We start from the raw sequence: 14837 nt of genomic DNA on the forward strand, positions 1-14837 counted from the left end.
TATCTCATGAAGCTGCACATTTTGAGTGGTGAAAGTTCAAGGTCAAGGTCATCCTTCAAGGTCAGAGGTCAAATATATGTGGCCAAAATCGCTCATTTTATGAATACTTTTGTAATATTTAAGATAGCAACTTGATATTTGGCATGCATGTGTATCTCATGGAGCTGCACATTTTGAGTGGTGAAAGGTCAAGGTCAAGGTCATCCTTCAAGGTCAGAGGTCAAATATATGTGGCCCAAATCGCTTATTTTATAAATACTTTTGCAATATTGAAGATAGCAACTTGATATTTGGCATGCATGTGCATCTCATGGAGCTGCACATTTTGAGTGGTGAAAGGTCAAGGTCAAGGTCATCCTTCAAGGTCAGAGGTCAAATATATGTGGCCCAAATCACTTATTTTATGAATACTTTTGCAATATTGAAGATAGCAACTTGATATTTGGCATGCATGTGTATCTCATGGAGCTGCACATTTTGAGTGGTGAAAGGTCAAGGTCATCCTTCACAAGGTCAAGGTCATCCTTCAAGGTCAAACATCATATAGGGGGACATTGTGTTTCACAAACACATCTTGTTATTACTAAGTTTTGAATAGCACATTATTGAAAATGATATTGCACTGTTTTACTTAATTCAGAAAAAAAAATCCAATAAATAAAGTCAAGTATGCGGCAATAGTTATTGTTTCCTTTTTTTGGCACAACTCTCTAAATAACAAGGCTATATAATGTTTATAAGAAAAACCTACTGTGTCTTGAATAACACTATTATGATACCTTAATAAAACATTTCCTCTGTTGTTTAAATCGTTAGATAAGTACACCGGTTCTGGTCGGATGATTTTTCACAGAGTTATGGCCCTTTGAATTTTCCATTAACTGTACATATAGTGCAATTCTTGTCCGGGGCTATTTCTCAGCAATTAATGACCGGAATTCAATGAAACTTTATGGGAAGCTTCACTTCCAAGAGTACATGTGCATATTATCAGCGGGTTCTAGCCAGATGATTTTTCACAGAGTTATGGCCCTTTGAAATTTTTAAGTTGCTAAACCATCCATCGTATTATTTTGTCCAAAGTTATGCCCCTCAAGACGTTTCCTTTTATCTAAATATATAGTGCAATATTGTGACAAAACAAACCTTTGGGGAGCATCACCCGTCTCCGACGGTTTCTTGTCTTAAGTCTGACTTAACAAACATCAAAGGTTCGCAACCCACAGGCAGCTGAATACATGCCCTCTTATTGGACATTTGTACTTGAAACTCATTTTGTAGCAAAACTTTGTACAGCAACATTTTTTTTTGGATAACATTATAAATGATGAGACCAATTGTCTTACACAAGGAGCAGGTTCTTAGACTAAGGTTAAGGTCACAATTTGAAGTAAAAGGGTCAAATTTAGGTATTTTCATTGTATGTATAATTGTCCCAAAACTTTAACCTTGGTCATAACTTTTGCAATATTGAAGATAGCAACTTGATATTTGGCATGCAAGTGTATCTAGAGTAAAAGGCCAAGGTCATTCTTCAACGTCAAAGGTAAAATATATAACTTCAAAGCGGGGCAGTAGGGGGCATTGTGTTTCACAAACACAGCTCTTGTCTCTTTCAAAATTGATCTGCATAATATGATGTACATTGTAGTGTTGCACACAAAAAGCAAGGGTTTAAGGTCAATGTCACAATAGAAGGTATAAGATTGAATTGAAAAGTATATAACACTTTGTCCGGAGCAAAACTTTATCCAGCATGAGTTGATTTTCAAATAAATTTGCAAAAGTTAACAGCATACTGAGTGATAGGTCTAAGGTCAATGTCACAATTCAAGATCAAAGGTAAAATATAGTCTAGAGCAAATTATTGATTTTAAAATATCTTTGCAGTTGTGAAAAAAATATACTGAGTGGTGCACACTATTCAAGTCCATAAGTAAGGGGAATGTTCACAATTCAAGGTCAAAGGTATGGTAATAAAAAACAGTTGAAATTTATGTCCAATCATGAACTGATTTTGTTTTGCTGTGTATTTTTGCAACAATAAATGCGCTCTTGTTCAATTTTGCAGTAGTTATTATTATAAATCTCGAAAAAAATTCAGTATGTTTACATGCAAGAATAAATATGTTGTTATAAAATAAACACTTTTGTATACCTATACCATTCCTTAACAAAGAATATAAAAACATAAGCTTCAAAACATAATATTGTTTTATAACTGACCAGTTTTGCTTTGATAAAGATGCCAATAATCTATATAAAAAATATGAAATTTAGAAGTCAAATAGCCAGAAACACAAAATTTAACCTTTAGTCTGATAAGCAAAGGTGGAAACGAAAAAAGTCTTATCAAATGTTGTTTAATGGTTTGCTGCTGATATTTTCAGTAAGATTATCATTGGCATTGAACCTTGGGGAGATGTGGATGCTATTTAAATGATAAATGTATTTCTGTAAGGCACACATACATGAATTGATCTGATCTAAGTAGATTAATTAATCTTATCTGTTTCTGAACTGACATCTGTGTAATTTTAACCCACACTTAGTGTTTTAGTCCTGGAGAATTGGGGAGTTAGTCCTGTGGATGCATATTCATGTTTCTGAGTGAACAAATGGGCGTAACTTGGTGTTAGATGGTTCAAGTATTTATTTGGTACATTCTATGAATCATGTAGAATTTGTACATCTTGCCAAAAAACCGGTTACAGTATAGCCATGTAAATAATATACAAGTCAAACTTAGATAACCCCTGGCAATATGAGGGATATGATGTCTTCTTTGAAGGTGTGAGTAACTGGGCAATGGATGTTTATTGTCTGTTTATCTGGTGTGAATTTCCAACATATGATTATGCTTGTCATATATCATGTGTTTTTCAATTATTGAGTTGGACAGTTTGGTCCATGGATAAGTTTGTTAATTTACTTGTTTAGAAGGATTGAAATAAGAAAAATTGTATGATTTTTGTAAGACTTCTACATTTCTGCTATTTAAGTTTTTTGTTTTTTTCCATAGGCAAGTTCCATCACACTATTCAAGATGATGAGTAGTACTTACAAGTTTTGATGTTCCAAGAACAAAAAAGGGCTTCAAGAGTGTTTTCTTTAGTTCATTTACCGGTAATTGTTCTCAACAAATCAACTTTACTCATATCAGTTTAAATAAAATCAACTAAAATCAATAATGAGTAATATTTAAACATTCAATGCCTGTGTTTCATTTTATATCAACTATTATTGACATAAGAATGTTGTCCAATTGAGCCAGTGTGACTCAGCAAGCCTGCAGGCACCAATACCAGGTGAGGGTATTGCAGCATTCTCAACAATGGCTCAGAATTAGTAATCCTATTGATAGTATTGGTGTTGCAGAGGCAGTAAATGACTGCTCTTAATGTTGGTGCTACAGAAATTGTATATTGCTATCTATATCATCATTTTTGCGATTTAAGTGATTAAAAGGAAACATCATTTTTGTTTATTTTTAATTATTCATAGTAAACAATACTTTTCGGTTCTCTTGAATTCAAATTAAAACCTTATTTTATGTGGTATCCAAATTTTCAGTCTGCATTTAGTTCAAAGTTAAAAAATAAAATTATTTAGAACAATATATTATAAATAACACATTTTAAGGTTACAGTTTATACAAAATGCAATAATGAAGTATTGTAGACAATAAATTATGTCTTAGGCTTATCTAATTTTAAATGCACACAGGCTTCAAATTCTAGGTAACAAGTATTGTATGCTATTTAATATCTTTATCTTTCTTATAAAACTAAACATGGAGTAGTTAAAACAAATCAAGTAAGCTCCTGTTATTTAAGTTTATTGCATTATTTCATGCCATTTATAAGAACATGGGTTCCATTGTTCTAGATAATGAAATACACGAAAGGTAACTCCAGTTAAAGTCAAACTCTACGTTTTAGGTTGTCCTCCCTTTGTTGAATTTTAAATTGTTGAATTTTAAATGTATGACTAAATGCCATTCATTTCAAGGTCATTGGCAATCTGTCTTGATTTAGGTCATTTGTTTAAAAATACTGCATCTACTTGGCTTGTAAAACATGACTTTGAATGCAGAATTAAATAACACTTCGGGTTAAACATTAAATCAGAAATGCGTAAGATTCATTTGTAAAGTACGTACTTCATCCAATTGACTTCCCAAGTCACACATATTTCAACAAATACAGCATATACTTATATATTTATTTACTATAACTATTAAGAAAAGAGGATGCTTGTTGACAAAAGTAGGGTGTTAATATGGTTGTTGGTTAGTTTTGAAAGGCTAAGAGAAAGCCATCTTAAGTTAAAGCCCTTACCTCAGATTGTATTCAAACTTGTAAAATCGACATTGTGTCCAATTGTGAGGAGTGAATACAGGAAGCTTTAGATTTAAAACATTTATTTATTTAAACTCCAATCAAATGTCAGTGTAAGCAAGATTTTAACATAATTCAACAAAGAGTATGAGGTACCAATATTTCAGTTTATGATGTTTGTGACAATGACCTCTTTACAGCTTTATGAGTAGCGTTGTCACACATAAAAGCATGGTGCTTTGATTCAGGTGCATTCATGCAGTGCTATTTTGTGGTGGTCACAATTAAACTTTGAGTGTTTAAAGAGAGTCCTGAGTAAAAAGCCAGGTTGATGTTCATATAGTTGTTAAGCTTGTGAACTTTGGTGTTGGACTTTATAAAAGATTTAAAAAGACTGACTGGGCTAATCTTAAAAAAGTACCCAGCAGTGGTTTGTACATTTATAATAGGGGTAAATAGACTGTGAAATAAACTTTTTAATTATTTTTTAGAAAGGAGCAATATTTATTTTAACAGATGAAGGCAAGTGTATGGCGCTGATTTCATGATAAGTGGTTTAAAGCTTTCATTGATCCCCAGTCTTATCAGTGATAAATCATCTCTGTGTTAAAGATTTTTACTAAACTGGGTTTCAAGGATATACATTTGAATACTTGAAGGTAAAATGGAGGGAAATGATCAGAAGGTAAACAGTTGAAATTTCTTGATTTATTGTATTGTTTGACAGAATCATATCGTTGTTCACATCAATTCTGCTTACCAGGATGATGAAATTAATGTATTTAAAACTTCAAGCCTTTAACTTTATGCTTATGTTTTGCAGTAACAGGATGAATGTGCAGTAAATAAGTTTGGATAGTATTTTCTGTTGTTCAAGAAAAATTGAGCGAAATGCATTTGCCTCAAGTGTTGTCCGAGGTTAGTCTGTGCAGTCCACACAGGCTAATCAGGGACCACTCTTTCAGACTAACTGATCTGTGCAGTCCACACAGGCTAATCGGGGACCACTCTTTCAGACTAAACTGATCTGTGCAGTCCACACAGGCTAATCAGGGACCACTCTTTCAGACTAAACTGATCTGTGCAGTCCACACAGGCTAATCAGGGACCACTCTTTCAGACTAAACTGATCTGTGCAGTCCACACAGGCTAATCAGGGACCACTCTTTCAGACTAAACTGATCTGTGCAGTCCACACAGGCTAATCAGGGACCACTCTTTCAGACTAAACTGATCTGTGCAGTCCACACAGGCTAATCAGGGACCACTCTTTTAGACTAAACTGATCTGTGCAGTCCACACAGGCTAATCAGGGACCACTCTTTCAGACTAAACTGATCTGTGCAGTCCACACAGGCTAATCAGGGACCACTCTTTCAGACTAAACTGATATGTGCAGTCCACACAGGCTAATCAGGGACCACTCTTTTAGACTAAACTGATCTGTGCAGTCCACACAGGCTAATCAGGGACCACTCTTTCAGACTAAACTGATCTGTGCAGTCCACACAGGCTAATCAGGGACCACTCTTTCAGACTAAACTGATCTGTGCAGTCCACACAGGCTAATCAGGGACCACTCTTTCAGACTAAACTGATCTGTGCAGTCCACACAGGCTAATCAGGGACCACTCTTTCAGACTAAACTGATCTGTGCAGTCCACACAGGCTAATCAGGGACCACTCTTTCAGACTAAACTGATCTGTGCAGTCCACACAGGCTAATCAGGGACCACTCTTTCAGACTTAACTGATCTGTGCAGTCCACACAGGCTAATCAGGGACCACTCTTTCAGACTAAACTGATCTGTGCAGTCCACACAGGCTTATCAGGGACCACTCTTTTAGACTAAACTGATCTGTGCAGTCCACACAGGCTAATCAGGGACCACTCTTTCAGACTAAACTGATCTGTGCAGTCCACACAGGCTAATCAGGGACCACTCTTTAAGACTAAACTGATCTGTGCAGTCCACACAGGCTAATCAGGGACCACTCTTTTAGACTAAACTGATCTGTGCAGTCCACACAGGCTAATCAGGGAACACTCTTTCAGACTAAACTGATCTGTGCAGTCCACACAGGCTAATCAGGGACCACTCTTTTAGACTAAACTGATCTGTGCAGTCCACACAGGCTAATCAGGGAACACTCTTTCAGACTAAACTGATCTGTGCAGTCCACACAGGCTAATCAGGGACCACTCTTTCAGACTAAACTGATCTGTGCAGTCCACACAGGCTAATCAGGGACCACTCTTTCAGACTAAACTGATCTGTGCAGTCCACACAGGCTAATCAGGGACCACTCTTTCAGTCCACACAGGCTAATCAGGGACCACTCTTTCAGACTAAACTGTTTTTTTTAAATGAAGAGACTAATGCATTAATTGCAGTATTAATAAGAACCGATTGTCGCCTCAGGTTAGCCTTCATGGACTGCGCAGGCTGATCTTAGAAACATGCATTAAGTCCAGTTTTTAAGCCCCCTAATGAGGGCATATAGTGATCAGACTGTCCGTCACACTTTGCGTTTAGGTTTCGAAAAATGCTCATAACTTCTATGTCGCTTCAATTTCATATTTGGCATGCATGTGTATATGGACAAGGCCTTTCCATATGCACACAAATGTTGACCCCTGTGACCTTGACCTTGAACTAAGGGTCCGCGTTTAGGTTTCGAAATCTGAGTTTAGGTTTCGAAAAAACCTCATAACTTCTATCAAGTGTTTATAGGGGGCATAAGTCATCCTATGGTGACTGCTCTTGTTTTTCCAAAAAATTGCTGTTGTGTTCATGTGCGGATTATGTAAACAGTGTGTGATTTATATTTGCTTAAAATAAGTACTTTCTGCAAGTGATAAGAATTAATTCGTAATTTGTCAAATGATGCAATTCTTTGAAGACCATATTAAAGCTGTTCTACTACTTGTTTCTAACATTATTTCTGAGCTGTTTATTTGGCTTTCTGTTTTCCCAGCCTCTTCTTGCTATGAATGCCTGATGTGAGACTTGTGTATATTTTTTACAAAAAATGCACCTGTGTATATTCTCTTTTCAACTTGTATTAAAAGTTGTTTTAGCCTCTTGTCTAGAATTTAGATTGCAGGATAAGCATGGAAGGATGCTTGTTCATTTACAGCACCTGGCTTCTCACTATAACATGAGCATTTTATGCTACAACTTTAAATTGGTTTTAAAAAAGCAAAGCAAATCACAAAAACCACTACCGTGTAATTGTCTTAACTCTCTTACAGATGACCGGAATGTCAAGGTTATTGTTTTAAAAAAAAGGCTTCATTATTAACCACTCAACTATAAAATTCACACTGTATAATTTGAGCTTTCCATAAGGCATAATCTTGAAATGGACTTCATTGGGATATTTTTTCTCATAAATGTTCTTATGTGCAAAGACATGGGGCCAAGTACAGATGTCAAACTTGTTAACCTTTCCAGCTGCCTTAAAAGGATTATATTTGATCAGAAGAAAAAACAAGTGCAAACATATGAAATATTGATGAATACAAAACTAGATTAAAACAAAATAACAATTAAGAAGAAGGCAATAATGTACCAGAACAATCAATGAAATTTGAGTGTTATTCCATGGCAAATGATTTTCTTTTGTACAGTCCAAAAATTCATTCATATTCTCTATTTTGAAATCCCACTTTTTTGCAAAAGTTATGGTCATATGATACATGGATACAACTTCTGGTTTCTTCTCAAATACAAGTATATTTGTCTGTATCAGCATGTTTACTTTGTTATGGACTTTGTTTAAGTAAACAATATATTCTTTATAATACCATTATAAGCAAAGGAAGAAATCTTGTGTGTGACAAGTCAAACAAAACGAATAAAGTTTGTTTGTTTGGGTAAAGGCGAGTAGAACCAAATTAAAAAACATAGCTTGGGCATATTATAGAGAAATGTTCATGAGGCAGAGCTTTTGAATCAGTTTAACTGATTAATGCTACATTCATATTAGCTGCTTTAACCCTTTCAGTGCGGGAACCGAATTTTAAAGGCCTTTGCAAACAGTTTGGATCCAGATGAGACGCCACAGAACGTGGCGTCTCATCTGGATCCAAACTGTTTGCTATTCTGATAGTATTCTTTGAAAAAAAATGAAGAAAATGCTTATTTTACAAATTCAGCAGACGACATTTTAGCAGACGACAAATTTCCCAGCATGCAAAGGGTTAAATATTTGTGCTTCTAATGAGTATTGCATTAATTAAATAGATATTTTATTGTTTGCCAAGAGTGTATATTGTTAAGGTCTCTATTTCTTGGTAAAACTATTGCACATTCAGCATTTTAGAAAGTCCTAGACATTATTTCATCTCAAACATTTATCAGTGTGTTCCACATTTAGGACCAGACAGGAATATCATTAAGTCAGATCCACGACAGTGGTGTGGGCAAACAATAGACATGGCAAAATCTTGCAAATTGTGACCTGTAACAACTATGTATAAGAGCTATATAGCAAATTGTGTCATATTTTTGCTTGTCCAAAGATGATTTTTGGCAAGTCGGACAATCCTTCGCATGACCTATCATTTAAAAATTTGTTCTGCATAAAATGGGCTCTTTGTAACAATTGGTGCTCATGTGCTGTGTCATTTGGTAAGTATACTGATTTTGAGACCATGAGAATGAGACCAAATAAACAACAATTCCCACATTAGTTGTTTTGACTTTTAAGAATTTTTCCTTACTTAATTGTTAAATAGATCAGTTCTACAATTGTGTTTTGAAAACCTGTTTGTCCAAAAGTGTTTTGTGGTTAAGACAAGGACTTGGTGTTTGGTCTCAAGTGTCTTCCAAATGATTAAAGAAATGTTGTCATCCCTGCACCTTTCTAGCATTTTAATAAGCTGTGATCTTCCAATGAAATAAAAGAGGGAAAACACTGTATGGCTGGAAGTGTGTGTTATAATTTCATGAAATTCATGCATGTATGCTGCAGCTGGTTGCCTGAAAAATTGATTTGTGCTATGATTCACTGTGCTATTGATTGGGATTTGTCTCCAGACTTTATTTTTGCAAGGTTCCAGACAGTGGGTGGGGAAACAGTCTCGAATATGTTTGTGCTTTGTGGTTCTGAGATGTAATGAGATGGTGTTTTTTGTGCACATGTAACTCTGCAAGGTTGTGACTTCACCAAGGCATATCATTAGGCGACATTTTGTTTTGTGATAAGTTGCATGCTGCACAATTTGAAACCTGTGCTCCATAAATAAATTTAATTGATTTATGACTAATGAAGCTTCCTAATAGTCCGCGAGCCACTGGATCAGGATAATTTGTGGATTAACATTGAAACAATTTCTTGTTTTCTTGTCATGCAGAGCTTTCTAAGCTTGGTTAATCATGAATCATGAATCTCCATTGTATAACAGCTTGAATTGATTAAAGTATCTGGACTTAGGAACACTTGAAATGCTATGAAGTGAGAAGGAAGGCTATATAAGGCTTCAGGAAACCACACTGCTACAGCATGTTCACTGATTTATTGTTCTTCCGCTCGTGTATATGTGTACCAGGCTCGGGACCGAGGCCTGTTTGTGAGGGGGACATACCAGACGGGATGAGTGAACATGAGTGCGGGGAGGGGAGTGAGGAATGTCTGGAGGGGGTGGGGCATGTAGTGCAGGCAAGGGACGGGCTCAAGGGTCACAATACATGGATGGTATGCAGTTGTAGTGAACACTCTGTACGTGGTTTGTGTGGCTTTCTGTGTTTCTTATTATTTTTATGTTTATGTTTTTCCTTGTTTTATCAACACTGTCGGTGTATCTGATTGTTTCATGAACAGTGTACATAAGTGTGTGATATATGTCTAGTTATCAAAATCTGGAGGTGAAAATTTTGAAATGGTTTATAGTTATGAAATATTTTATTGTAGTTGATTTAGATTGACATGAAGTTTGTGATTTCTTGAGTTTGTGTATATTTGTATCTTCGTTTAAAAAATGGTATTAATCTTGTCACGAAACTTTTTGATGACCTGCTCATGGGACCAGTTTTCATTCTATGCTGGTTCTTTGTGGGATTCCAGTGAAAGACAATTAAAAGACGCAATTTAAATCAAGGTCAAGGTTAATAGGTAATCAGCATACATAACAAGATTACAACCATTTCCAAAATTTATCAATCAAGAATTGTTTTATGTGTCAGTTGTTGTTCAAATTTTCAGACAAGCACAGTTTTCTCATGTGAAACTTTACCCATGTCACTTGTCTCACTTTTGACAGAAATTCATGGCTTACCAGCAACTCAGGCAACACTTAAAAACAATAGGCAACATGCTGCATAAACTGAGTGCGATTGATGATCATACTACTTGATATTTAACGCAGGATTTTAGTTCTTTAAATTGCATTCACTTTTAATATGTTTTGTTGGTTTAATTTATATTTTTTTGTTCTTTCCTTCTGAATTGTTGATTTTTGTAAACATTTTTTTCACATGTTAATATAGATATAAAATTGAACAAGGGTATGGTGGGTCATGCTTGTCAAGTGCTGAAAACAGTGAAAAACCTTGTAGCATGAAAAGTCGGTCTTCAGTTCATTTAACCCATTTATGCATAGCGTCTAGAAAAAAGGCCTTGGCAAACAGCGCAGACCCAGATGAGACGCTGCATGATGCGGCGTCTCATCAGGGTCTGCACTGTTTGCTAAGAGGAATTTCTGTAAGAAAATTTTCTAAATATAAAAATAAATATACTAGACATCCTTAATTTTGGAAATAAATTGATCCAATTTAGAACAATGGGAGAGTCTACTAGGCATAAATGGGTTAAACTTACTATGATGGATTACAAAACAATATGTTGGCAGTTATAGACAAAAAAGTATATTATTAAATAATCTTAAGCACATATACCGCACTGCTTTTGTTTGGACTAGCAGTTTATTTATACAAATAATACTATTATTGGTGGTTACTAAATGCAAAATGTAATTAGAACCGTTATTTTTAAAAGATACGATCAATATTCCTGTTAAATAATTTCCTTTTCAAACAGGATAAACTGTCTTTTGTTGGTTTTAATAGTATTGTACCATGCTTCATTTGAACCATTCAACAATAATTTGGTATGTTGGGTTTAAGTGTTTCAACTATGTTTATGGATGTTGTGATTTTGTAATGACTAATGTCAATATTGTAAAGGAGGTTTCATGACTCTGTAATTGAAGGTTTTAATTTTGCCGCTCATTGTTATGAGTGCCCTGAACTCTGGATTAGTAAAACTCCTGTGCAATATAGCCACCTTAAATAACATAGCAGCGTATTGTTCTTTTAAGTTGTCACTGATAAATTATGGATATGCATGTCAATGTTGCACAAAATACGTTAATTTGCTGTTAAATAGATATTTTATCGAAATGTTTCTATTGATAAGGTTGATTGAACATAAGCATTGATTTACAAATTAAATAATCTTGAGCCTGAAACTATTGTATTAGCACAACATCTCAAAATTGGTTGTAAAGAGCCTGAAACTATTGTATTAGCATAGCATCTCAAAATTGGTTGTAAAGAGCCTGAAACTATTGTATTAGCATAACATCTCAAAATTGGTTGTATTCATTAATGATTTCATGTATCAAATTTGTGTTTGCAGTAACAGTTACACATTTAAACCTAAAAAACAAACAGTTTACAACAAAAATCATAACTTTTACCACATATGTTATTACTTAACAGCTCTTACAAAAAATATGTTTGTGTATTTTCAGAGTGCCCAGTCTAGGTTGTTAATCAAAGGTGGGAAGATTGTGAATGATGACCAGTCTATTCATGCAGACATCTATATTGAAGATGGTGTTATCAAGTATGTGAACAGTAAACTTATTAAATTGAAATAAAAATTAAGACTTAAAAATGAGCTGTGCCCTAAAATAGTATTGCTAGGTAGCATAGTCTTATACTAATATGATTTTGGTAAATGAAGTGTCAAAAACTGTGTATTTTAGTCTTGCTCTGTGAAAATGGGGTTTAATGCATATGCTTAAAGTACCGTCGCAGATTAGCCTGTGAAGTCCACACAGGTCTATCAGGGACCCCATTTGCAGTTTTTAACCAGGTTTTCCGAAGGAAAAAACTGGTTATTAGATTGGCGAATGCGGGCGGGCTGGCTGGCTGGCTGGCTGGCGGGCCATAACTATGTCGTTCATTGTCAGATTTTAAAATCATTTGGCACATTTGTTCACCATCATTGGACGGTGTGTCGCGCGAAATAATTACGTCGATATCTCCAAGGTCAAGGTCACAATTTGAGTTTGAAGGTCAAAAATGGCCATAAATGAGCTTGTCTGGGCCATTACTTTGTGATTCATTTTGAGATTTTAAAATAATTTGGCACATTTGTTCACCATCATAAGACAGTGTGTCGTGCGAAAGAATCACGTCGATATCTCCAAGGTCAAGGTCACAATATGAGTTTGAAGGTCAAAAATGGCCATAAATGAGTTTGTCTGGGCCATTACTATGTCATTCATTGTGAGATTTTAAAATCATTTTGCACATTTGTTCATCATTATTGGACGGTGTGTCGCGCGAAAGAATTTTGTCAATATCTCCAAGGTCAAGGTCGCCACAACTAAAAATAGATTGATTTTGAAACAACTATGTAACTATGAACAATCAGTAACAATGCACATTTTGATTTTGATTTGTCTTTCTTTATCAGACTTTTTTTATGCTCCCCCAAAATTTATTTTGGGAAGAGCATATAGTGGCCGCTTCGTCTTTCTGTCTGTCCGTGTGTCTGTCCGTCCGTCCACGCACAATTTTTGTCCGGGCTATTTCTCAGCAACTAATGACTGAAATTCAATGAAACTTTATGGGAAGCTTCATTACCAAGAGGAGATGTGCATATTATCAGCCGGTTCTGGTCGGGTGATTTTTCACAGAGTTATGGCCCTTTGAAATTTTCCATTAACTGTACATATAGTGCAATTCTTGTCCAGGCTATTTCTCAGCAACTAATGACCGGAATTCAATGAAACTTTATGGGAAGCTTCACTACCAAGAAGAGATGTGCATATTATCAGCGGGTTCTGGTCGGATGATTTTTCACAGAGTTATGGCCCTTTGAAATTTTCCATTAACTGTACATATAGTTCAATTCTTGTCCGGGCTATTTAACAGCAGCTAATGACCGGAATTCAATGAAACTTTATGGGAAGCCTCACTACCAAGAGGAGATGTGCATATTATTTGCGGGTTCTGGTCGGATGATTTTTCACAGAGTTATGGCTCTTTGAAATTTTCTATAAAAAAATTCTTGTCCTCCCCAACTACTGTGCCCTCAGACGTTTCCTTTTATCTGAATATATAGTGCAATATTGTGACAAAAAAAAACTTTGGGGAGCATCATCCGTATCCGACGGTTTCTTGTTTTCTAATTGAAATTAAGGTAAATTTTACACAAGGGGGTTAACAATACACATTTTGAATTGTCTCCCTTTATCAGCCTTTTTTCAACTGAAAACCTGGTTTTTTGACAATTTTGTCCCTTGTCTCAGAGCTAGTATCATTTTTTTCCCAGGCAGATTGGCAATAACCTAGTGATCCCGGGCGGGGCCCGCACCATTGAGGCCCAGGGAAAGCTGATCATTCCGGGCGGCATTGACACCCACACCCACATGCAGCTGCCATTCATGGGCACATTCGCTGTTGATGACTTCTACTCGGGGACCAAGGCTGCCCTTGCTGGGGGAACCACAATGATCAGTATGTAGGGTATTGTTTGTGTTGAATGAACAGAGCCTTGACTAGCCAAAGATCTCAAGTTAAATGAAAGTTATGACTGACTTAATCTCCCAGCCAAAGATACTAACGATTAATATGTTATTGAAAATAAGGGCAATTCAAACATTGAAATAATTTAAATAATTGAATATGGAGATTTGTGTGCAGCAATAAGCGTAAATTATTGTTCCAGATTAGCATGTGCAGTTCCCACTGGCTAATCAGGGACAACACTTTTACATGTATGCTTGAATAAAATTTATTTTGTGTAAAGGATGTCTCTTTAAAACAAAATCCAGTCTTAGGGGATAGCCTCTCCCCTGCTTGGCCTGTTCAGACTGCTGAACACGGCTCAATTGACTGGATTGTGTAACCATGTGTTATTATTTAGCACTTGATTCTTGACTGACAAGTTTCTATTAGTGATTTGTATGTCATGTAGATGGAAATCTCAGTGAAAATAAGTCATTTTTGAAAAAAAAGAATGTGTATGTAAGTGATGAATCAATTTTTATGTAAATTAAATAAAATGCTGAAAAAATTGTTGGGTCAATTGATGTAGGGGATGGTGCTCAATGTATTGAGACATTTGTGTGTAATCATTGGGAAGCTTTCAGTAAGTTTGAGTGTGGGTAATTAATTGACAGTGTAGCTTTTAACATGTGTAAGTGATGCGCTGTATGCATGCAACTTGCAGAAATCTTGTTGAGTCTCTCTGTTG

The 14837-nt window shown here is 35.6% G+C and overlaps 2 protein-coding genes across 10 annotated transcripts in view; both read left to right on the forward strand.

Moving 5' to 3' along the window:
* LOC127832139 (2-amino-3-ketobutyrate coenzyme A ligase, mitochondrial-like) overlaps positions 1-14837 on the forward strand; it is a 217978-nt gene that overhangs the window by 197447 nt on the left and 5694 nt on the right. The gene's annotated exons all lie outside the window — the stretch shown is intronic.
* The window catches only part of LOC127832087 (dihydropyrimidinase-like), a 74949-nt gene that overhangs the window by 39801 nt on the left and 20311 nt on the right, over positions 1-14837 (forward strand). For 6 of the 9 annotated variants that reach the window (XM_052357290.1, XM_052357280.1, XM_052357271.1 and 3 more), the window contains 2 exons: positions 12100-12194; positions 13914-14098. In XM_052357290.1, the coding sequence (XP_052213250.1) occupies positions 12100-12194; positions 13914-14098 (280 nt within the window). Of the gene's footprint in view, positions 1-4873; positions 5026-9765; positions 10068-12099; positions 12195-13913; positions 14099-14837 lie in introns of those variants that run through there. The other 3 variants (XM_052357335.1, XM_052357312.1, XM_052357321.1) reach the window with 3 other exon arrangements.

The sequence above is a fragment of the Dreissena polymorpha genome, chromosome 1 (genome assembly GCF_020536995.1).
Source record: "Dreissena polymorpha isolate Duluth1 chromosome 1, UMN_Dpol_1.0, whole genome shotgun sequence".
In the NCBI taxonomy this organism is placed as follows: Eukaryota; Metazoa; Mollusca; class Bivalvia; order Myida; family Dreissenidae; genus Dreissena; species Dreissena polymorpha.